At 50.2% G+C, this 21,661-nt stretch overlaps 2 protein-coding genes across 4 annotated transcripts in view; one reads left to right on the forward strand and one right to left on the reverse strand.

The window, feature by feature from the left end:
• Nucleotides 1-1,610, reverse strand: part of TNKS (tankyrase) — a 133,450-nt gene extending 131,840 nt beyond the window's left edge. The window contains exon 1 of the mRNA XM_027721622.2: nucleotides 1,104-1,610. Coding sequence (XP_027577423.2) covers nucleotides 1,104-1,599 — 496 coding nt within the window. The 5' untranslated portion in view covers nucleotides 1,600-1,610. The remainder of the gene's footprint in view (nucleotides 1-1,103) is intronic.
• A 6,800-nt stretch (nucleotides 1,611-8,410) lies between these two features.
• Nucleotides 8,411-21,661, forward strand: part of MFHAS1 (malignant fibrous histiocytoma amplified sequence 1) — a 35,465-nt gene continuing 22,214 nt past the window's right edge. For all 3 annotated transcript variants that reach the window (XR_005563026.1, XR_005563025.1, XM_039379904.1), the window contains exon 1: nucleotides 8,411-11,719. Coding sequence is in view for 1 of the 3 variants with exons in the window: in XM_039379904.1 (XP_039235838.1) it covers nucleotides 8,497-11,719 (3,223 nt within the window). In the remaining 2 variants the exon portion in view is untranslated. The remainder of the gene's footprint in view (nucleotides 11,720-21,661) is intronic.

The following is a 21,661-nucleotide window of genomic DNA, read 5'->3' on the forward strand; positions in this document are numbered from 1 at the left end:
ACTGATAAATTGTACAGCACTATTTAGATTCCAGGCAACACCATGACATAAAATGTTCCATTTTGTTATTGATTTTAACACAGTGTTTTAGACCCCTATGCCAGCATTTAAGTACTGACCACTCAATACAGTCTTATTACACTAATTTATGTGTACTAGTGCACCACTTCAAGCTCAAACAATATCTGTGTGCTCCAGTATATAGGGTCCAGTCCTGTGGCATACATCAGAAAGCCCTCAGCCCGACCACAGACCTAGCAGTTGTACAAGTCCTGACTTCAGGCTGATGATTTAAAACACCTCCCTTAGTTTACTTTTATCATGAACTTTGTATGCCTTGTCCCTTCAATGAAGATCACACACCTTGTAAAAAATGTTCTTTTTATGAACTACACTAACCTGTAACAGCTTTACTTGACAAACGGTAATATTTACTTCCAGGTAACCTACATTGTTGGACATCAGTGTTAAACTGCTTTTATGACATTAGTTCTGATCACAATGACTTTTCTGCACAAAGAGGCATATTCTTTTCTGGACACATCTGTAACTTTTATCAAGTTCAGTTGTTCCACTTCACCTCTTTCCCCAGCCCACTCAGGCCACTAGAGATGCAGAGATCAATCAGCAGCTATGCCCAAATGAAAGGAAAACAAATTACAAAGGACAAGGCATCAAAACTTCCTACCAAATCCATGTGCATCGCAGGGGTCCCTGAGCTGCTACAACATACATGAAACCCTTACTTCGAACCAACTCTGTCCTGGATTTGTTTCTCACTTCCTAAGCCCACGAGCACAAGTTTGCAGCAGCCCATGTGTCAAGCACAGAGAACATCGTCCACACTTTTAAAGCATACGGTCTCTTTACGCCTCCAGGATCTCCTCTCCCACTAGTCGCACCCAAAGGAAGGGGATTTAACAGCCATCCCCCCGCAGCCTGTAGCGAAACACCGCCGGGGGAGTGAGTGTGTATGCTCACACTCTTCTCCCAGCTCAGGCTTGCGCTCTCCCGACAGTCCTGGGGAACCAGGTCGCGCCTGACCCTCCCCGTCCCGCCCGCTGTCACGGCCCCGGCCGGGCGCGGGAGGCCCCGGTACCCACCGGCGGCGAAGTGGAGCGGCGTGGACTTGCGCCCGGCCATGTCCTTGGCGTTCACGTTGCCCGTGTCCACCAGGCGCTTCACGCGCGTCACGTCCCCATTCCTGCAGGCCTCCAGCAGCTCGCGGAACGCGCCGCTCGCCGCGCCCGGGCCCGCCGCCTCGGGGCTCTCCGCCGCCGGGCTCGACGCCGACGACGACGACGCGGACGAGGAGGAGGAGGACGAGGAGGAGCCGCTGGAACTACTGCCCGAGCCCGGCGGCGGGCCCGGCACGGCGGCGCCCGCGCCCTCCGAGCACTCCGCGGCCGGAGGCCGGTCCGCGTCGGGGGGCGCCTCGCCCTCGGGGCCGGCCAGGCTGTGGCGCTGCGCGGCCGGCGCCAGGCTGGGGCTGCGCGGCGGCGAGGCGGCGGCGGGCGGCGGCGAGGCTGGCCCGGGCGGCGGCGGCGGGTGGTGGTGGTGATGGTGGTGCTGGGAGCGACGCGGCGGCACCGCCGCCATCTTCGCGCCGCTCCGCCCCTCCCGCCCCGTCACTGCGGCAACGGCGCCGCCCCGCCCGCGCTTCCGCCCTGCCGCCAACCGCGAGCGCTGCGCGCGGACGTGACGCCTGCGCGGGGCCCGCGGGGCGGGGGCGCGGCGGCGGCGGCACCGCCCCGCGCGGGCCGCGCCTGGCTCTGCCGGGCGCTGCCGGTCCTGCCAGGCACTGCTGGCCCCTGCCGGCCACTGCTGTACCCTGACGGCCACTGCTGCCCCTGCCGGCCGTGCTGCCCCTGCCGGCCACTGCTGTACCCTGATGAGCACTGCTGGTCCCTGCCGGGCACTGCCGTACCCTGCCGGCCGTGCAGTCCCGGCTGGCCGCGGCGCTCCGGGCCGGGCGGGGCGGGGCGGGGCGGGGCGGGGCGGGGGCGCCTCAGGGGCGGCCCGGGTGGGCAGGGAGAGTGTCGGCGGTCCCTGCGGAGAACACCCTGTGGACGTGAGGCAGCTCTCCTCCGGCTGCGACACCTGCGTGTGGGCAGCTGCTGCTTCACAGCCGCCTTATCTTTAATTTCACAGCTCCGAAAGGACTTTGCAAGCTGATAGCAACGCCCCCTTGTGTCAGATCCAAGCTTTGCGAGATATTTAAGAGGCACCGGTACGAACCCGTTCAGCTCACCGCTGGCTTTCCACAGTTTGTGTTTCACCATCCAGTTGCTTTTGTGGCATCAGTGACAAACAAAACACGTTCCTTTACGGGTCGTGCCGGAGGTGGGTGGGCTACCCCGCTCCCATGGGGAGCCGGCGCTTGTCCCAGCGCTCACCACCTGCACCCCCCGGCAGGCGATCCAGTCGGCAGCTTCATAGAATCATAGAATGTTAAGGGGTTGGGATAAACCTTAAAGATCATCCAGTCCCAACCCCCCCTGCCATGGGCAGGGACATGTCCCATTAGACCAGGTCGCTCAAGGCTTTATCCAACCTGGCCTTGAATGCTGCTTCGTTCCGGTACAGCTCCTTTCCCAAAGCCAGGAAGTGATGGAATTAAACCAACGGGAGAGCAAGCTGATGGAGAAACCTAAATGCAGTTTGGCAGTTCTTTAAAAGTTTATTAGCTAAGCTGAAAGGCCACTTCTTCACTCATTTCAGGGAGGAAAGCAAGGCAGTCACTGAAAAACCACCTAGAGCAAATGGTAGAGAGAGCCAAGTGGGGAATGCTCCATCTGCTCAGAAAAAACAAAGTGCAGAGTGGTGGAACAGGAAGCCAAGGGTATCCAGGCAGAAGGTGACTGTCAGTGCTGACAGTAAGAAAGAGAAATCCAGAGGTGTTGGAGACTGAAACAGCCCCTTAAGGCCCTCCATGGAATGAACAGATCTGAACTGTATGGGCATAACCAGCAGCATTTAAATAAGGATTTTGTTTTGGATTTGGAAAGCAGCAGGAAGCTGAGACCAAAGTTCTCCTGGCTTACTGGTATCTAGGGAGGATATAAACATCAGTTATGGTTTAAGTCAGAAAGCCCCAATAACTGTCTCCTAGATATCTCCAGTTTGCTTACCTCAACTTTAATCTGTGAGCAAAAGGGAGATTCCATTGACAAGAATAATATCAACAGCAACAATTTCTGGAAAATTCTCTGTGCACCTAGTGGGGCAGCAGCCACAGGTCAGAGAATGGGAAGAGTGATGAGGAATTCCTGTGAATGGGATTGAATATGGCTCAGGCCAGACAGCCTCATCCTAGCAAGCAGATCTGCTTTAGTTGTTTGGTAGCAAAAAGGCTTTAGGAAGTGACATGCTGAAGAAGCACTGTCCAAGTCTAACACTGGGAGCACAGAAAATCAGAAAACAGGAATTCAGAAGAAATTAGGATCTGGGCTAGGGCTACTAAGTACCTTTCTGCTGGTGATGAGAAGGTAGGCATGAAATCAATCCCCATGACTCGTGGAGCAGTAAATGAAGATCCACTTAAATGTGCCCAGCTCAGTTCTTGTTTGTGCCATGACTTTGAAGGCACGGGCCTTGACCAAGCACTGAGATAGCTCAGCAAGATTTCCCTGACACCTGAATCTGGACAGCTGCTGCTTCACAGTCACCTTTCACTTCAAAACTCCAAGCGGACTTTGCAAGTTAATTGCAACATCCTTTTTGTCAGAACCAAGCTTTGCAAGATACTTAAACAGCCAGAGCATAAGTATGCACTTGTTCAGCTCACCGCTGGCTTTCCACAAGTTACATTTCACCATCCAGTTGCTTTTGTGGCATCAGTGGCAAACAAATTCCTTTACCCCCTCTGTATTTCCCATAAACCAAGGCTACAGGTAGCAACACTTTTATGAAATGTATTGGTACATAATAATTTTAATATATACAAGTAATATTTTTTAAGATTTGGGATTCATGTTGCCCTTAAAAATTCATTGCTGGTTATAGGATTGATTAGGAAATGCTATGCTCTGGGTCAGCCTTTCCTGAAAGCTGTGAGCAGAAAGCCATAGAGTCTCTGAGCAACCTGATCTAGTTGAAGATGTCCTTACCCATGGCAGGCGGGTTGGACTGGATGATCTTTAAAGGCCCCTTCCAACCCAAACCTTCCTGTGAGTCTATGAAAGCCGTGCCTAGGAAGGTACAAGCAAAGCATTTAGGACTCACAGTATGAGACCTATCTATGAGAAAGTGGGGCCTGGCTCTGGATTTTATAGGGTGTGATGCCAAGTGGCTCCTCTTCAGACTCCCACCTTTGCAATCCCAAATTTCCTCAAGCCTCCATCTTCCTGCCTCACATGTACAGCAATGCTGCTCCCCTTCCAGAGAGATGAGGCAAGCAGCAGTGCTGTTCACCCCAGCCCTTCTCTTTCTCCTGCCCAAAGCATGTACAGGATCTCTTCAAGTGCTGCCATCACCATTTGTATTGGCTTGGTATGCTTTGGGGTATATTCATAGCATTCCTGAAGAAATGGTGGGCAAAACAGTGCAGAGAATGCAGTTCTGGGCAAAATTTGCTCCGGGTTTCTACTTAGAGTTCAGAGGAACATGAAGAGGATCTTCAAAAGCATTCCATGAGCCCATTGCTTGTTCCCTGGCCAGCCACCGAGCCCTTGGAAACATGACTTCTTCAACTGCTACTGAAGCAGGAACCAGAGGTTTTTATCATCTGGCCTGTGTGTCTGGTGGTATAGAGGGCAAGCATTTTCCCAAGGAGATGCCAGCCTCACTCAGCACTGGTGCCAGAGCCCATGCTCTCTGCATGCACCTGCCACAGTAGCTTGATGTTTCTGTTGAGCTGATTTAGGTTCATGTCCTGTCACATGCAGCTGATTACATTTGCACCTCTTGTCATGCAAAGCCCAGGGTCAGGTTCTAAAATACTGTAGATAACTCAGTGTCTTTTACCTGACCCAGGAGGAAGTTGCTTTAGATAGAAGTCTTATTAATGATGCAGCTGCAGGGCTCAGTAAAGTGGAGGCACTTCAGATTTCATCTGAATAATTAAATCCCATCAATAGGACTTTCCAGGACCACTATTTAAAATTAATAACTTCAAATGCAATTCTGGTGTCTAATGGAATCCACTGAAATGGGATTTGTTTCTTTTTTCTTTTTTTTTTTTAAATACAAAATGCTTTATAGCTTTCCTGGCAATTTTACAGCCACCTGCCTCTCAGCCCTAGCTGATGACAGCTAGAACAGGGGCTTGGGGTGGTTTCTGAATATTTTTAACCTCCAAAAAACATGAAATGGCTCCAAACCCAGCATCCAGCATGCTGGTCCTCATGTTTAATGGAAGTCTAATAAGCTGAGAGAAAACGAGGAAGTCTTGTTCGGAAAAATATGTCTCCTTTGCCTAAGAAGATGGAAAGACAAGGGGTCATCTAAGTCTATACCAAAAGCCAGTTCTCTTTTCTGAGAAATAAAATCTTTCTTTTCCCCAGAAACTATGTCACTCACAGCTGGCAGCTCTAACTGTGATGAATGTGTTGAAGAAGCCAAGGGACACCGTCTCTAGCTGACACCATCACAGACTTGCACACCCGAGTGGGTACAGTGGGATAAAATGTAAGGTTCATAGGAAAGTACCAGAGCTTTCCTCTTTGGACAACCTTCAAGCAGCACTGGGGACATCTGTGTGCCAGCATGCTGTTCATCATAGTTTTCTGGCGTAGCTTCATTCACCACCTAGAAGAGCTTATCAAAATTTGATTAGTGCCGCATGACTTTTTTCCTCCTCTTCATTATGCTGGGGAGGCATTCAGTTCCTGCTGCTTTGCATATTTTGTGATAGGAGGGTTGACAGTCAAAACTTCCCCTGCTTAGGGAAAAAATTTTCCCTGTCTGTCCTTGCGTGCTGCCAGAAAGACATGTCTAGTACAGGCCATGACCTCTAATAGCGGGCAAATGGAGATAAGTGCTTCTCTCCCTAGTGTTTTTGAGCTGGCTGAGCCAAACAGCTGCTTGAAGCATCCCTGGTGGAGGGGCTTGGCCGGTTTTCCCACGGGAAACAAGAGGATAATGCCTTTTGGGTCACACTTGCTGCAGATCACAGAGCAACTGGGAGACGGCCTTGGCCTTAGAGAGGATCTGCAGTGCCCCTGGGCACCAGCGGGTGGGTGGCCCCCAGTAATGATGCTGCTTTCTCTGTCTTTACCTGCACAAGGCACCAGAAAGAAGGAAATTGGCTGCAAATTTGAAGCCAGGGCCAATTTTCCCTGCAGAGACCTCTTATTTCTAGAAACACCATCTTGATTTAAAAATGTGATTTTGATAGCAGCAGGTTGGGTGGGTTTGCATGTAGAGAGGTGGAAATGAAACCATCAACCTGGTATCACAAGAGCAATTGGGCAAGAGGGTGGGAGAAGAGAATGACTTTTTCTCAGTGAGGAATGAATGTGCTACTTTTGAAACAGGGAAGGAGCGTGCTCCTTTTGGCACACAGAGAAGGGTTACTTTCCATGTGATCTTCAGAAAAGCAAAGACACAAAAACTGGGTTAGCCCAAATAAAAGATGTACTGACCCACTGCAGGGATGCTCTGAAAATAACTGAGTGCAACCCTGGAAACTAGTTCTAGATGGGCACAGTTTAGCAAGAGGCCATGAAGTATCTCTGTTTCCCAGGGCCAGGATCTGACACCAATCACAAAGGAAGGATGGGAAGAATTTTATCCCCAGGTTTAGGCCCTCTCAGCAGAGCCTCACGGATCATGAATATCCCTGCATACCTGTTCCCCTTGAGCCCAAGTGGCCCTGGAGCCAAAGAATGAGCCAAGATCCCGGGACTGCCTCCGCTGCCTTTGAATTTGGGCAGCTCCCGATTCCTGCTCGGAGATGAGTTTTACCTTCATGCAGCCAGATTTTCTCTCAGGCCTGTGGGCTTTCCTCCCTGTCATTTGTATCCTTTGTCCGGCTTTACCAGTCAGCACTGCAAGTTTTTCACTGCACAGGTGATGTTGTGCTCAGGAAGGCATTTAACAGAAACCTGGTGAATGTTTGTTAGGACTCAGAGGGCCTGAAAAGGTTATTTTATCCCTGCTTGTCTGTTACTGATGGGAAAGACAGGAACTGAATTTGTGCCTTTGCAATCTTGTAGTCTTAGTAATTTGTAAATTTAATAATTTAATGCAGTGACTATGGCTCAGCACCAGGTCAGTTCAGCTTTCTCCTTCATCCCAGGTGGGAATACAGTTAGATGCACAGGGCCATCCAAAAGGGAAGGTATCATTCTTGTGAGAGCTCTCCACAATAAGGAAGAGAATAAAGGCTGTGAAGCTGTTTGCCCTGTGGACTACTTTTCATTTAAAATGCTTTTTTTTTTCTCTTTGTGGGTCTGAAGTAATAGCTTATAGCACGCTTTAATGTTATAAGGTGACAAGGTCAGGGGAAATGTTCTCAAGCTCCCAAAGCAAGCTGGAGTATTCAGTGCTGTACAAAGACAGTGATGCTTTAAAATCTCTGGACCTTTGGCCACGGTGCATCGCTGGCAATCGTAAAGGTAAAGTCACACAACTCAGGAAAGCTGAGTGTCCACAGCCTCCGTCAGCCTGTCTCGCTGTGAAGGGACTCTGCTTCCCCCCTGTAGCAGCAGTGGAAATTTCCAGGTCTATTTCTCCGACCCCCTGGAGCAAAGCTTCGCTGAGGAACCTGAAGAAGGCAGTGTTTAGCGTCTGGCCAGATGTATGCAGCACAGGAAACAAAGCACGGCAGGAAGGTGGCAGAGTTGCTCCGATTAAACAGAGGACTTATAGGCTTTCACACTCTCCCAACACGGAAACAGTTATTGAATGGGAAGGAAGGTTAGTCTCGTTTTCCTGCTGGGCTGCATGATAAAATCCCTTTCGCCTGGTGCAAAAATGACGCAGAGCAACACAACAGCTCACTAGGTGGTGAGCTGTGCCGAGCCGGGCGGCTCGCAAACCTCTCAGCAAGCCCAGGGGTAGGGCTAGACTCCGGGGCGGCGGCTGCTGTCACACACCGGGGTCCCGGAGAAGCGCCGGCACCGCCGCCTCTGCTGCCCCACCGCCTTCAGCGCCAGGCGGGCTCACCCACCCTACCGGGGCTCCCGAGGGGCCGCTTCCTTCTCGGGCAGTGCCGGGGGCAGGAGCCGCGGGCTGAGAGGCTCAGGCCAGCGGTGGGGACCCTTTCTGCCGGGAGGAGCAGCCGGTGCCCGGCGGGCAGGGGCGGGGTGTCCCCGGCGCGGGGGCGGTGCGGCGCCGCCGGGGCCGGGCCGTGACCGCGTCCCGCCCCTGGCGGGGCGGTGGCAGCGGCGGCGGCGGTGCGTGCGCGGAGCGGCGCGGCGGCAGTGCCGGCGCGGAGCCGCAGGGAGCCCCGAGCCCGCCGCGGCGGCAGCGGCGCGCAGCGCGGCCGCGCCCATGGCGAGCAGCAGCGGCGGCAGGTAGGGTCGGGCGGGGCGGGGGCCCGCTCCCCCGGCCATGGCTCAGACGGAGCCCCCGAAGGCGGTGCGGCTGTGGCGCGACGCCGCCCTGCGCGCACGGAAGCTGCGGGGCGGCCCCGGCGAGCCCGAGCCTGAGCCCGAGCCGGACGCGGGGCCGCCGGGGGGGCCGCCGCCGCCGCCCCCCCTCGCCGTCGCCGCGACTCGCCGCACACCCCCGCCGGCGGCGGCGCTGGGGGAGCTGGAGGCGCTGAACCTGAGCGGGCGGGGGCTGGAGGAGCTGCCCGAGGAGGTGGGCGCCGCCCTGAGCGGGCTGCGGGTGCTCAGCCTACGGCGCAACCGGCTGAGCCGCCTGCCCGCCGCCGCCCTGCGCCACCTGGGCCGCCTGGCCGAGCTCGACCTCAGCCACAACCGGCTGCGGGGCCTGGGGGACGGCGGGGCGCTGGCGGGGCTGCGGGGCCTGCGCAAGCTCAGCCTCAGCCACAACGAGCTGGGCGCTGAGGGCCCGGGGCTGCCCCCGCGACTCGCCGAGCTCGGCTGCCTCGAGGAGCTCGACCTCAGCTTCAACCGCCTACGCCGCCTGCCCGAGGGCCTGGGCCGCCTGCGGCACCTCCGCACCCTCGACGTCGACCACAACCTGCTGCCCTCCTTCCCTGCCCCGCTGCTGGAGCTGGCCGCCCTGGAGGAGCTCGACTGTTCTGGCAACCGCCACCTCGGGGCCCTGCCCGAGGGCATCGCTGCCCTCCGCCGCCTCAAGATCCTCTGGCTGAGCGGCACCGGGCTGGTGGCCCTGCCCGAGGGCCTCTGCCAGCTGAGCGCCCTCGAGAGCCTCATGCTGGACGGCAACCGGCTGCAGGCCCTGCCTGCTGGCTTCGGCAGGCTGCAGCGGCTCAAGATGCTGAACCTGTCCTCCAATCTGCTGGGGGAGTTCCCTTCTGCCATCTTGGCGCTGCACAGTCTGGAGGAGCTCTACCTGAGCCGCAACCAGCTAACCTTGCTGCCCCCTCGCCTTTGTCAGCTCCACCAGCTCCGCACCCTCTGGCTGGACAACAACCGCATCCGCTACCTGCCTGACTCCATTGTGCACCTCCACAGCCTGGAGGAGCTGGTCCTGCAAGGCAACCAGATTGCCATCCTGCCTGAGGGCTTCGGGCAGCTTTCCCGTGTCACCTTGTGGAAGATCAAAGACAACCCCCTCATCCAGCCCCCCTATGAGGTGTGCATGAAAGGCATCCCCTACATCGCAGCCTACCAACAAGAGCTGGCCCATTCCCAGCCTGCCCTCAAACCCCGCCTCAAGCTGGTCCTCATGGGCCTAAAGGATGCAGGAAAGACCCTGCTGAGACGATGCCTCATGGAGGAAGATAGGCAGAGAGGGGATATGGGAAGCCTGGAGGCAGGGAACACCCAGCCTAGAGGGTTTCCTGGCAAGCATCAGGACGTTGGGAAAGTGCCAGTTGGGTGTTGCCCCTTCCCTGAGCTTCAGGACACTTCCTCAGCACGGGTACCTGTCATGCAGCAGCTGGAACGTCTCCCCGCTGAGCAGCAGGAACGTCTCCCCGCTGAGCAGCAGGACATCCCTTCTCACGTCCCCTCTCAGCGAGTGAAAGGGCAGACACCATGCCCTGCACCATCACTGCCACCAAATGCCCCCGAAATACCCTCAGGACTAGGACTGTCAGGAGGCAGCAAGGGCATCGAGGTGATGGACTGGACAGCGGATGCAGAGAGGGGCTTGACATTCATTGTGTATGAGCTGGCGGGGGACCCAAGTTATGATGTGATCCAGTCTTTCTTCCTCTCTCCTGGAGCTTTGTATGTGCTGGTGGTGAATTTGAGTGCCTACGTCCCTCAGCACTTCTACCCCTCTGTGGGCTATTTCTTGCACTGGCTCAGTTCCAAGGTGCCCCATGCTGTGGTGTGCATGGTGGGAACCCATGCTGACCTCTGTGCGGAGCGGGAGTTGGAAGAGAAGTGCCTGGACATCCATCACCAGATTGCTCAGCAAGAAAAGAGGGATGCTGAGGGACTCCAGAGCTTAGTCCAGCAGGTGGATGAGGCTCTGGGGCAGGACTTTGACCTGCGCTGCTCCAGCCCGCATGCTGCCTTTTACGGGGTCTCAGACAAGAACTTACGGCGAAAGAAGGCCCAGTTTCAGTACCTTCTCAACCACCGCCCACAGATCCTCTCTCCAGTGCTGCCTTTCAGCTGCCAGGACCGTTGCCAGGTGCGTCGTCTGCGGGACAAGCTCCTCTCCGTTGCTGAGCACCGGGATATCTTCCCAAACCTGCACCGGGTGTTGCCCAAATCCTGGCAAGTGCTGGAGGAGCTGCACTTCCAGCCACAAGCTCAGCAGCTGTGGCTTAGCTGGTGGGACTCGGCCCGGTTGGGCTTGCAGGCGGGTCTGACAGAGGATCGGCTCCAGAGTGCCCTGTCCTACCTGCACGAGAGTGGGAAGCTGCTCTACTTTGAGGAGCACCTCACCTTGCGGGAGTACGTGTTCCACAACCTGCCACGGCTCATTGACATCCTCAATGTCTTCTGCCAGCGGGATGCCACTGTGCTGCTCCAGAAACTGCTCAGTGACACTCAGATTGACGAACTGAGGACCACTCAGCTCCATCATTACGTGGAGGGCTTCTTGCTGCATGGCCTCCTCCCTGCCCATGTTATCCGTCTCCTCCTTAAGCCCCACGTCCAGAGCCGGGAGGATCTGCAGCTCATCCTGGAGCTGCTGGAGAAGATGGGGCTATGCTACTGTGTCAACAAACCCAAATGCAAGCCCTTAAATGGGGCAGCTGCTTGGTACAAGTTTCCCTGCTACGTGAAAAACGAGGTGCCCCATGCAGAGGCGTGGATCAACGGCACCAATCTGAGCGGACAGTCCTTCTTGGTCGAGCAGCTGCAGATTGAATATAGCTTTCCATTCATTTTCCCACCCGGCTTGTTTGCACGCTACAGTGTCCAGATCAACAGCCACGTGGTTCAGCGGTCAGATGGCAAATACCAGATTTATGCCTACCGGGGAAAGGTGCCTGTGGTGGTGAGTTACCGGCCGGCCAGGGGAGCTCTGCAGCCAGACACTCTGTCTATCGCTAGTCATGCGTCCTTACCAAATATCTGGACAGCTTGGCAAGCTATTACGCCTTTAGTGGAAGAACTGAATGTCCTGCTCCAGGAATGGCCGGGCCTGTACTACACTGTGCACGTCCTCTGTTCAAAGTGCCTTAAAAGAGGGTCACCCAACCCACACACTTTTCCAGGTAAGGCACAGCTCAGCTTGCCTTTCATCTCTTCTGGGGCTTTACCCCTTCTAGAAGGGTGTGTTACCGTGTCAGCCTTAGCTCAATTTCTTCTTTTTTGGTTTCTTTTTTCTTTTCTCCTCTGCTCTAACTCCTTTCCTCTGTGATTTGAGTCATGAGAGAAAATATTAGGGTAGCTCCAGGGAGACAGGCTTAAAATAACCCTATTCTGAGATGAGGCGAGTGTTACAACCCCTTTTGTCTGTGCCTTTTCTCTCTGCTTTTTTGGGTTTTGGCCCTGGGAGTTGGTGGTGCCATTGTTGAAAAGGCACTGATCTGTCCTTCTCCTTGTTTTGATTCCTTTGAATGGAACTGTGGTGGGTTTTGTGTTTTGGGGTTTTTTTTCCTAATTCCTTTTACCCCGCAGCTTCCACTTGGGACAATTTGTAAACATGGATGGAGATGCCTAAAAGATTGCAGGTGTCCCTTACGCCCTCCTTCAACCCTCCACCCCCAAAACCTGGCCTGTGCTGCAGCATCTCTGAATGCAGGAAAGCCCCTCCTAGTAGACAATGGGTGTGTTGGTCTCCATAGCCCCGTGTAAAAAGCGCTTTCTGGTATCTGAACCCTGTCTCCAGCAGGAAGCATTCCTCCCCGAAGAGAGAGGGATGCTCCATCTTCTTTGTTTAAGTGTCTCACCTAGAAATGATTCCCAGACTGCGCCTTTTGGAGCTATTATTGAGAGCAATTATTTTTCTTTCACTCTCCCCCTTAATCTAACAAAAAAAGCATAATCTCCTTCCTCTGGAATGTGACTAATCGTGGTGCTTTTTAAAGCTCTCACTTCTAAACTTGTGATTTTTATTGGTGCTGTTTTCCAACAGCATCTGTTTTACTTTGTAGGTGTGCAGGTACTGCCTCCTAACCAGCGTCCTCCTTGCTCCGCTTGGGTTTGCTCTGCGGCTTGTGGGGGCCATGGGAAAGGTTCTTTGATGTGTAAATCTGCACGAGATCAAAACACACTCTGCACTGTAAACAGCACCCCAGAAATGCGTATTTTTACACACATATACATCCATGTTGGAGGTGTGTTGGACATTATTTACAGGTAGCCTGAAATTGTGGGGGGAACTGCAGTATGATTTGAGTTAAAGCAACCAATGGTGCTGAATTGGTTCGTAAGCAAATGTGACTAATAAGGCATGTTTTTTGGGGGTTTGGTTTCTTTTTTCTTTTTTTTTTTTTTTCTCTGGACCTTGAGAATAAGGAGATGGTGTTTGCTCCTCGGCCTGCATCCTAGTTGCTTTGATTGTATCTCCCTCTAACGGTGCTCACTTATGTAAGAGCCATTGGGCTGGGGGTTGAACCCATGCTGTGAGACACTGAGTGGTATCTTGCTGCTGACGTGGTGCTTGAGGAAATGTGATCTGCTTTCCAAAAAAAAAAAAAACTGAAAAAACTCCCCAAAACAAACAACAACCCCTCAAAAAACCCCACCAAAATTAGTCAAGATAGCCAACTATATGTGCAATGTGCTGGTGTAACAGGAAGCTATTGAAGGCTTGGTTTGTGAATTTGAGTCTGCAGTCATGTATCTGGTTTGTTTTTTTTTTTATTTGGTGAATGTTTTTTGGCTGTTTCTTTTTTGCCTGTGAGTAGATGATGCATTAAAAGTGAAATTTGAAGAAGAGCCAGACTGTCTGCAGGCAATTGGTGTCATTGCTGACCTGTGACAGTCAGAGCAGGTCCAGAAGCATGAGAGGGGCATTGAAGTTAAAGGGCCTTTTCTTTAATGGGTTTAGCTGTGCCATATATGTTTCCTTAGAGGTAGGAAAGGGTTGTTCTCACCTGGGAACCAGGTCAGGTGTGCTGGGAAGGGAATGCACAAGTGTGTTGACCGTGAGAGGAGCTGGGGCTCATGTGCCAGGTCTCCGAATGCCACCTGGGTGATGCTGCCTGTGGAAAGGGGGTTGCAGAATTTCTGAAGCACTCCAAGGGGGGAAGTCAGGCCTTGCTGCCAGGGGCACGGGACAGCATCCCAAGCGATCCTACCTTGGGGCAGGGGATGACTGTCTTAACATGGATGCTACACGAGTCTAGCTGGGAGAACAGCAGACACGCATGTTTCAAAGGCAAAGCTGATCTGTGGAAGTGCTGAAGAGTGAATAAAGGCTGCAGTTTATTGAGAAACCTGCTTGTCGTCTTGGATGATGATTAAATCTAGCCCAGCTGTGATCTAGAAAATAGGAAAAATGTGAACTGTGATTTGGCTTGGAGAGGCCTGTATGTCTGCATTTAATCTAAAATATTCTTTGCTGTGTATCTGCTCTATGAATAAAGGACTGTTTAAGAGCCCCTGAATGGCAATGGTGAAGCTCAAGATTTTTTTTTCTTCTCCTGATTTTGTTGATCAGGAGGTGTACATGTTTAAAGTCATGCTGTCAAGCTTGCTGTCATGCAAGTGAATCATGGTTGGTGTCATTTTTGACAAGGTGTAGGAAAGAGATGGGTCTAATGTTACAAAAATATGTAGTGAGGGAGATGTCATTTTCTTTCCAAGCTCTTTCAGTGAAAATCCCTGGCAATTCTTAAATAGGTCTGTGGGCTTTTTAGGACTGCACCGAAGAACTGCTTTGCAGCCTGTTGACCTTAATAAGGGAAATATTTCTGTGGAGACACTGCCAAATTTGTGCTCAAAAATGGAAGTGCAGTCTGGCTGTGTGTGTGGTTGTGCAATCTGTGTCGTCATTCATGAAGCGGATGGTGCATTCTTTGGTCATCCAAAATTTTTATTGGAATCCCCTTCAAAGAGGGGTCTTGGTTGTTCATGTGTTGAGGATTAATCATTGCTTTTCCTCTTCTTCCCTTTCCGCCCTGTCCCACGCAGGCACGCTGTGACTTCCATGGATAATAAAGAAATACCCTAGGAACAAGCTACTGTGTATAGAAATGGTTAATAAGAATTGAGATTTTGGATTCAGTCTTCTGAGGGTTTATTGCAAACAAACAGTGAATGAAAGTGATATAAAAATGCCTTGTTAGGGTCCTTTTAAGGAAGTTTTTGCATTTGAAACAATTTTTTAGCTGGGTGAAATAGTAACGGAATTGGCATCTGAGCTGGAATCTTAGTGTGCTTTGAGGCTGCAGTCATCCACTCGGCTGAAAACAACTTGGTGTGTTGAATTTTTTTGTGCTTTACATTTGCACTACATATAAATAAAAGTTTTCCTGCCAGGCTAAGAAAGGCATATCCCTGCTTGAAGTGACCAACAAGAATGATTCACCAGTCCCAAGACGATGAGAACTCAGTTAGGTTGTCACAGGCATTGTGAAATGCTCAGATTTGTATGTGATGTTCTTTTAGCCCCTGGACTGAAGGGCTTTTAGGTTATTCATGTCCCATAAGCTATTAAGTGACTTGGGATTGGGGGGTGGAGGTGATTTGCCATCTGTCTGATAGTAGACACGTGTGCTTTGTTTGGACAAATGTGACTGGATTTTCCAAGCCTGCATTCATGTGCACCTGCTAACTGCCCTGCTACTGTCTCCTCTTGCCCTGTGCCAGGCTGGGTCTGGGCCACCCCAGGCTCTTCCAGACTGTGGTTTGTACAAGGTGTCCTGATGTCCTGTGTGTGATTCTTTTGGTGTTTGGGGGGGGGGGGAGGGGGATTGTCTTTGACTGGTGGTTTTCTTTTATTCCTGCCTGTAAAGTTGGCTGAATGAATATAGACATAAGAAAGCCAGGGCTTGTGTCCATTGCAGAAGATGGGCAAAATGCTTTCACAAGACAAGGTGATCTGGGTTTTCACAGAATAAAAATACGATAAAGATGGAAAGCCACGGACAAAGACACCGTGAGAGCCTAGCAGTCCCTCTCCCAAAGGATGTGCCAGAGCAATTGGGGAGCTTTGAGAGATGCTGGAGGACTAGCAAGAGGTCTCCTGTGAAGAAGAAGTGCACATCTCCCCACCTGTCTTGCTTTCCTCTTCTTGAGGTATCAGAGCAGGGAGATCACAAGCCTCTACTCTGCCTGTCTCCCACATCAAAGGTGAACAGAAGCAGGGATTATATGCCAGTCACCTTCAGGGGTTCAGATGGAGATACAGTGTAGTTCCCCCCATGAGTCTCTCTGTCATGGCTAGAGCAGGGTTAACTAGGCCACCTTATGCATGTGATTCAAAGTGAACCATGCTCACCATCCCCACATTGGAGTCAAAAGCAATCAAGAACTCCCTTGGTGGCTGAGATGGACTCAGGACATGGAGAGGTGGAAGATCCCATGATGTGTCACGCTGTCAAGTTACCCATGCAAGGTGAGGCAAGAGCAGGTGAGACTGGTTTTGTCAGAAGAGCTCAGAAGTTGCTCCAAAATCTGAGCTGCTGCTCAATGAAAGGCTGATGTCAGGTATCTAATTGTGCTTTGTAGTTACATTTTAAGCAGCTGGGGTTCTTTTCACAGGCAATTGCAGTAGAGTAACACCTGCTTGTTATAGAGCCTGATGCTAGCATTTGGCAGCCTTCTATTTTCCCCATTTGAGGGTGGAGTCTTTTTGCTTGACTTTCAGAGTAGATGCCATGGCTTCTTTGAGGCTGTTGTCACGCTATCCTGCAGGCTGTGTCTTCAACAGAGTACTGTGGCATAATCAGAGACAGCGTGGCAAGACTTCAGCACCATGTGAGCTCTGGACACGGAAGATCTGGGTGGCAGGATGAAGCTGAACAGGGCCCTGTGATTCAGGAGAAGAGCAGCATAAATTGATTGTTGGGCTTGGGGAAGCTAGTGTGATTCTGTATTAGCATGGATAATTGTAGCTGTATTAGCATGGATAATTGACTGAATGAATGGAGACATAAGAAAGTTAGGATCTGTGTCCCTTGCAGAAGATGGGCAAAATGCTTTCACATTTTGAAGTGTGTGATTCTGTAGCTCTATTAGCATGGATAATTTAGTTTACCAACTAGAGCTGATTTCTGTGCTGCTGAACTGACAACCTAGAGTGGTGTGACTTCTCTAGGTACTAGTGTAGAAACACGGTAGCAGCCTCTTTGCCACTAGGGTTTTTTAGAGATTTCCTTCACATTGAGCTGTGTGTTGCAAGGTGAGCATTTGAAGTCCCCTTGCTTCCTGGCTGTGGCATCCTCTAATTTACAAAACACATTGAAAGAGACAACAAATATTTTGTGGTCTTGGAGGCAGAGAAATTGCCAGAGGAAGAGTGTGGTATGCACCATGGATGGCTGCCATGGGACTGTGCCTGGTGGGGCGTAGATGTGGGAGCCAGTCTTTGGAGAGAACTGAAACAGCCAGTGCAGAGCTGGGCTGTGCTTGACCATCTAGCTTGGAATGGGAGGGAATGTGGATGCCAGAAGAGAGGCTGAGGTTTTGAATTGCCTTCTTAAAGCTGTCCTGCAGTGTCTGGTTACTTTGTATTGTGTGCATTGCTTCGTGTGTGTTTGGGGGCTTTTTTTTTTTTTAAAACTCTTAATATAGAACTTGCTAAAATTACTTGCAATTAGAATGGCAACATGCACATTTAACACTGCTTGAAGAAATCCTCTTCCTTATGCAAAAAGTTCCTACGCGTTTCTGATAAAAGAAAGGTTTCCTGGTATGTCAGCTCTGGTACAAGAAAGCTCTTCTGATTTGTTCCTTAACAACTTGTCTTGCCCTGACCTGTTCCCCATGGGAGTCATTGCTGGGCTTTGAGCCTCTGGACTTTGAGCTGCCATCACTGAACCAGGGAAACACTAGATTTGGTTGAGTGGATCTTTTTGGTTTGATTAGTGAAGCAAATCAGAGTTCTCGGCCTTCAGTGCATTACTTTTTTTTTTTGTTTGTGTTTTTAGTTTGCATTTTTTATTACAGTCGCTGAAATTTGTCTTTGTAGGAAATGACCTATAAAAAGAGATGCTCAGTACCAAATGATTCTTTGTTTCATTGCGTAAGATGTGTTTAAAGGCTACTGACTCTGGGGATGAGATGAAATGTTGATGTAGGTTTTCCTCTCTTCAGAGTCAGTTGATTATGTGAGGACTGATTCGTGTGCTGCTTCATCATGCTGCGGACACAGGTGCCATGAACTGTGCTTTGCATCATCTCGTGTGCAGGCATATCTGGTGGTGTGGTGCCTCCTTCTAGAAATGCTTCAGTGTGACAAGTTTTCCCTTGTAAGTTTGGTTGAGATTTTGCATGTGCTTGATCCACATGCAGATGTATTACAGGGTCCTTTTGCATCTCGGGAGAGGATGGTGGAAAATCACCAATGGTGCTGAATCATTGTGGCCTTTTGGTGATGTGAACATGTTACTTGACATCGGGATAGAGCTGTGAAAAAAACAAGTGTCAGTTTAAAAACAAAATAAGAGTACATCTGGTACGTAATTCTTCTGTTTGCTGTAGTTTCCTCTTGCTTTTGCAGTATTAAGCAGGCAACTGTGGTAGCCTAGCGTGCTCTCCAGTTAGTAATTTGCTAGTAATAGTGCAGATTATTCGTTTGGCTCTTGAAAGCAATTTGCCAGGGAAGAAAGGGTAAAATGTATTTAGCGAAAAGTTTTGTGTGGGGTTTGAATTCTTGGAAGTTGTTGATGTACAAATTTTTTTACTATCTTCCCCCTTCTGCCCCACCATGTCCTGAGCAGAGGAAGAATAACTTCTGTAGATGTGTAAAGAAAACTGTGATCTGGGAGTTGAACACAAGATGATCAGTTATGTCCTTTTCTCTCCCTGTCCTTGTTTGTGGTAGTTGCACTTGTCATGCAGATGTGGACAACTGTGAGAGTAAGCCCTGTGAGAGGGCTGGCTGGTGCCAAATAAGACCACCTCTTCTCAGGTGAGCTTGTGGATGTGCTTTTTAAGGGAGCACCTCTTAGGGACAAGGAGCAGGAAGGGAGTGCCTAAAGTACTTTGTCAGTTATAACAAACTCCTGCTGCTGCAAACAAAATATGTCAGTGCTTTTGACTAGCTATGAACACATGGGTCTGAGAAAGCAATGCAGATAGATTGTAGGAATCTTGGTCTGCTTGTTGTGGTTTAAGCTATACAGTGATCTTGCCTATATCAGGAGAGCTGATGGGATTCTGGTGACCACAGTGTGAAGATACTGTGTTCTATACAGAGGGTGAGGAGGCCTTGGTGTTTTTAGAAGCTGTTGAGCAGATGCAGTTAACAGTCTTCAGTGGAAAGATCACCTGAATGTGGCCTTTGTTCCAGCTGAGGAACTGGGAGAGCTTTGTCCTCTAGCAACTTCTTTCTTGGGAACCAGATGTAAGAACTGGGACTGGAGGGGTTCAAGACCTGTGAAAAAACTGGCTGGTTGGCTTTGGGAGCAGTGTAATTCGGGGTGTTCAGATGGACCATCTTTGAGGGCTTATGGTTCTGCCTCAGCAGGCTGCTGGAGGCTGAAGTCATTTTGTACTTGTGGTATTTTCCTAGCCAAAACGTGGTGCTGAATGCACTGATTGGGTTGCCAACATGGTCAGTGGTAGTGTGGTTTCGGACTGCTGCAGGTTCCGTGGTCAGGGGTGAGTTGCCTGTGGCCAGTGGATGAAGGCTGTGTTCAGACTGAGCTGTGACTGCTGGAGTGCTTGCCTGCTGGAGGTGGTTGTGGTTTAAAGCGAAACCTTAATTTCAGTTTTATCTTTTATTCCCAGTGGTCATTTTCAAGAGCTCTGAGCTTCTCCCAAAGGTTTACAGAGAGTAGCTACTTACTAGTTTTAGCTGTGGCTATGTGGGACTCCTAGGGGATGGGTGTGAAGGTGGCCTAGTACCTAGAGACTTTACAAAGTAACATTAATTTTGAATTGACAGTTCAGCATGGCAAGCTCTGCATGGAGCAAACCAGCATTGAGGTGAGGAAGATGCTTCTGTGGGGTAGTCCGTTAAACTGAGCACTTAGTGAGGATCAGACTAAACTGAGATATAAGGGCAAGTAACCTTCAGCACCAAATAAAGCTGCATCTCAAATCCTGTTCAGACCTGTCCTGTTTTGCCACACGCTGACTCAGATGTGGTGCTTGAATACTCCAGGAGGAGTATTGTTGTTGATCTAGGTTACATTGAATTGTGCTAATGAGATGATGGGAGACTTCTGCTGGGCTTTTATTAGGGGGGGTTCACAAGCTTGTTTAAGTGCATTTCTATAAGACTCTGTATGAAAGCAATACCAAGATATCTTCCCCTTTACCCACTTTTAGGGTGATGCTTGCCAAGAGTCCAGTTTAGATAAGTATTTTTATTTGTGTTACATGAAGGAACCCAGACCTCCCAGACCATTCTGGGAAAGCTCCCTCCTCCTTCACTTTCTGTAGAGGTTTCAGGTTGTTTCTGTTACGGTGTAACAGGAATAAAACAAAAGTAAAACAGTGGTAGGACAGGGATTTGTGGGCCTCATGCCCATAAATGACTAGTGACAAAATTAATATTGCAGGCTTTTGTCCTAACAGAATACAAGATTATTACACACTTCACTCAAGACATCATCTCTTGAATGATCTGTACTAGTAACTCTCCAGTTTGTATGTGCTGAATTTCTGTTGGAGCATGTTCTTTGCATTTCTGGCAGGTGTTTTCCTTTCCAGCAATACACACTGAGCAATGGCTATACATATATAATACACTATATCTCCATCTGATAAAGGACAGATCCTGCCCTGCAGCAGGGTAGGGTTGTTGGTGAACATCCTAAAAAATGAACTGGTGGTAGTTTCACAGCATCAGAATCTGTTTGGCTTGAGACAGAGGTGCTTGACCTAATTTGCTTGCAATGTGTCTAGCTGTTTCGGCCCTATGAAGCCACAGAGTGGGAAAATGTTGAAGGTGGACACAGTTATTGGGTCTTGCTTGACTTTGAGAGACCTATGCAGTGCTTTTGGTGCCTTTTTGTCACTGCAAGGCTGGCAGCAGAGGACTGCTAGAGAGGCTGATTTGTCCCAAAGCTACCCAAAAACAAGTGTCCTCACATTTAGGAAGGCCCCTTGCTACGTGGGCAACATGCAGAGGGTGAGCTTCCTGCAGCAGAAGAAACAGGCATGTCTGTCATGTGGTCTCTGAGACTTTATGGTGGACACAGCAGAACAGCTGAGTTGTCCTGCAGTACAGACCATGAGTCTACATGGTGCAGCAGCACTCTGCTGCATCTCTAGATGTTGTTGTGGAGCTCTCATGCTGACCACTGAATAGCTTTCTCCACTCCCTGTGGCCTCTTTCTCAAATGTCAAATGCAGTGGTCAGATATGGGCAGCAAGCAGTTTTTCTCTGAAGAGATAGTGTTAGAAAGCAAGGCCTTAGCAATATGCAGAGCTAATATGCACAGGCTGTACAGTGTGGAGGATGGAGAGGCAGGGACCTCTATGTGAGACTGGCTGCCTGATGTCATTCCTTTACTCTGAGTATTCCCATTGCCTGTGTCTGAACAGTTGCGTTTTCATCTCATTAAAATTCTCAGATAAATTGAGATGATCAAGAATGAAGTACTAAAAAATGGGGTAATGGCTTGTGATAGCAATCCATTCTGATAAGCAGTCATCTCGTATTGACCTTCCTGACATTTGCATTTGTATCTTTCCACTCTCCGTCTGTATTTATATTGTGGATAACTCACCAGTCTGTACACATGTTCTCCCTGTATCGCATTATAGGGAAAATAGCATAATTGTCTGTAAAATTGCTAATCTTTGCACTTTTCAGGATTACTTCCTCAACAGATAATAATATGCAGCTGTACTTACTGTGGTGTGTGACAGGGAATGTTTTAAGTTATTTATGTCTTTTTCATTTGGTTCTTCTCCAAAAAAGAGCAGAGCAGCCAGGGCATTGTCTATATGGGAGCAAAGGGATTTGAGGCAGGTACATAACTTAGTTGTCCCATCGCTTTTGTAATTCTTCATCTTCCTTATCTGTGAAGTGGGGAGTGGCTCACAGGAACAATGACCTTCCTTAGCAGGGGGATTTAGTCATGATGGGA

The sequence above is a fragment of the Pipra filicauda genome, unplaced genomic scaffold (genome assembly GCF_003945595.2).
Source record: "Pipra filicauda isolate LSUMZ 115617 unplaced genomic scaffold, ASM394559v2 scaffold17_size4572894_pilon, whole genome shotgun sequence".
NCBI classification, from domain to species: domain Eukaryota; kingdom Metazoa; phylum Chordata; class Aves; order Passeriformes; family Pipridae; genus Pipra; species Pipra filicauda.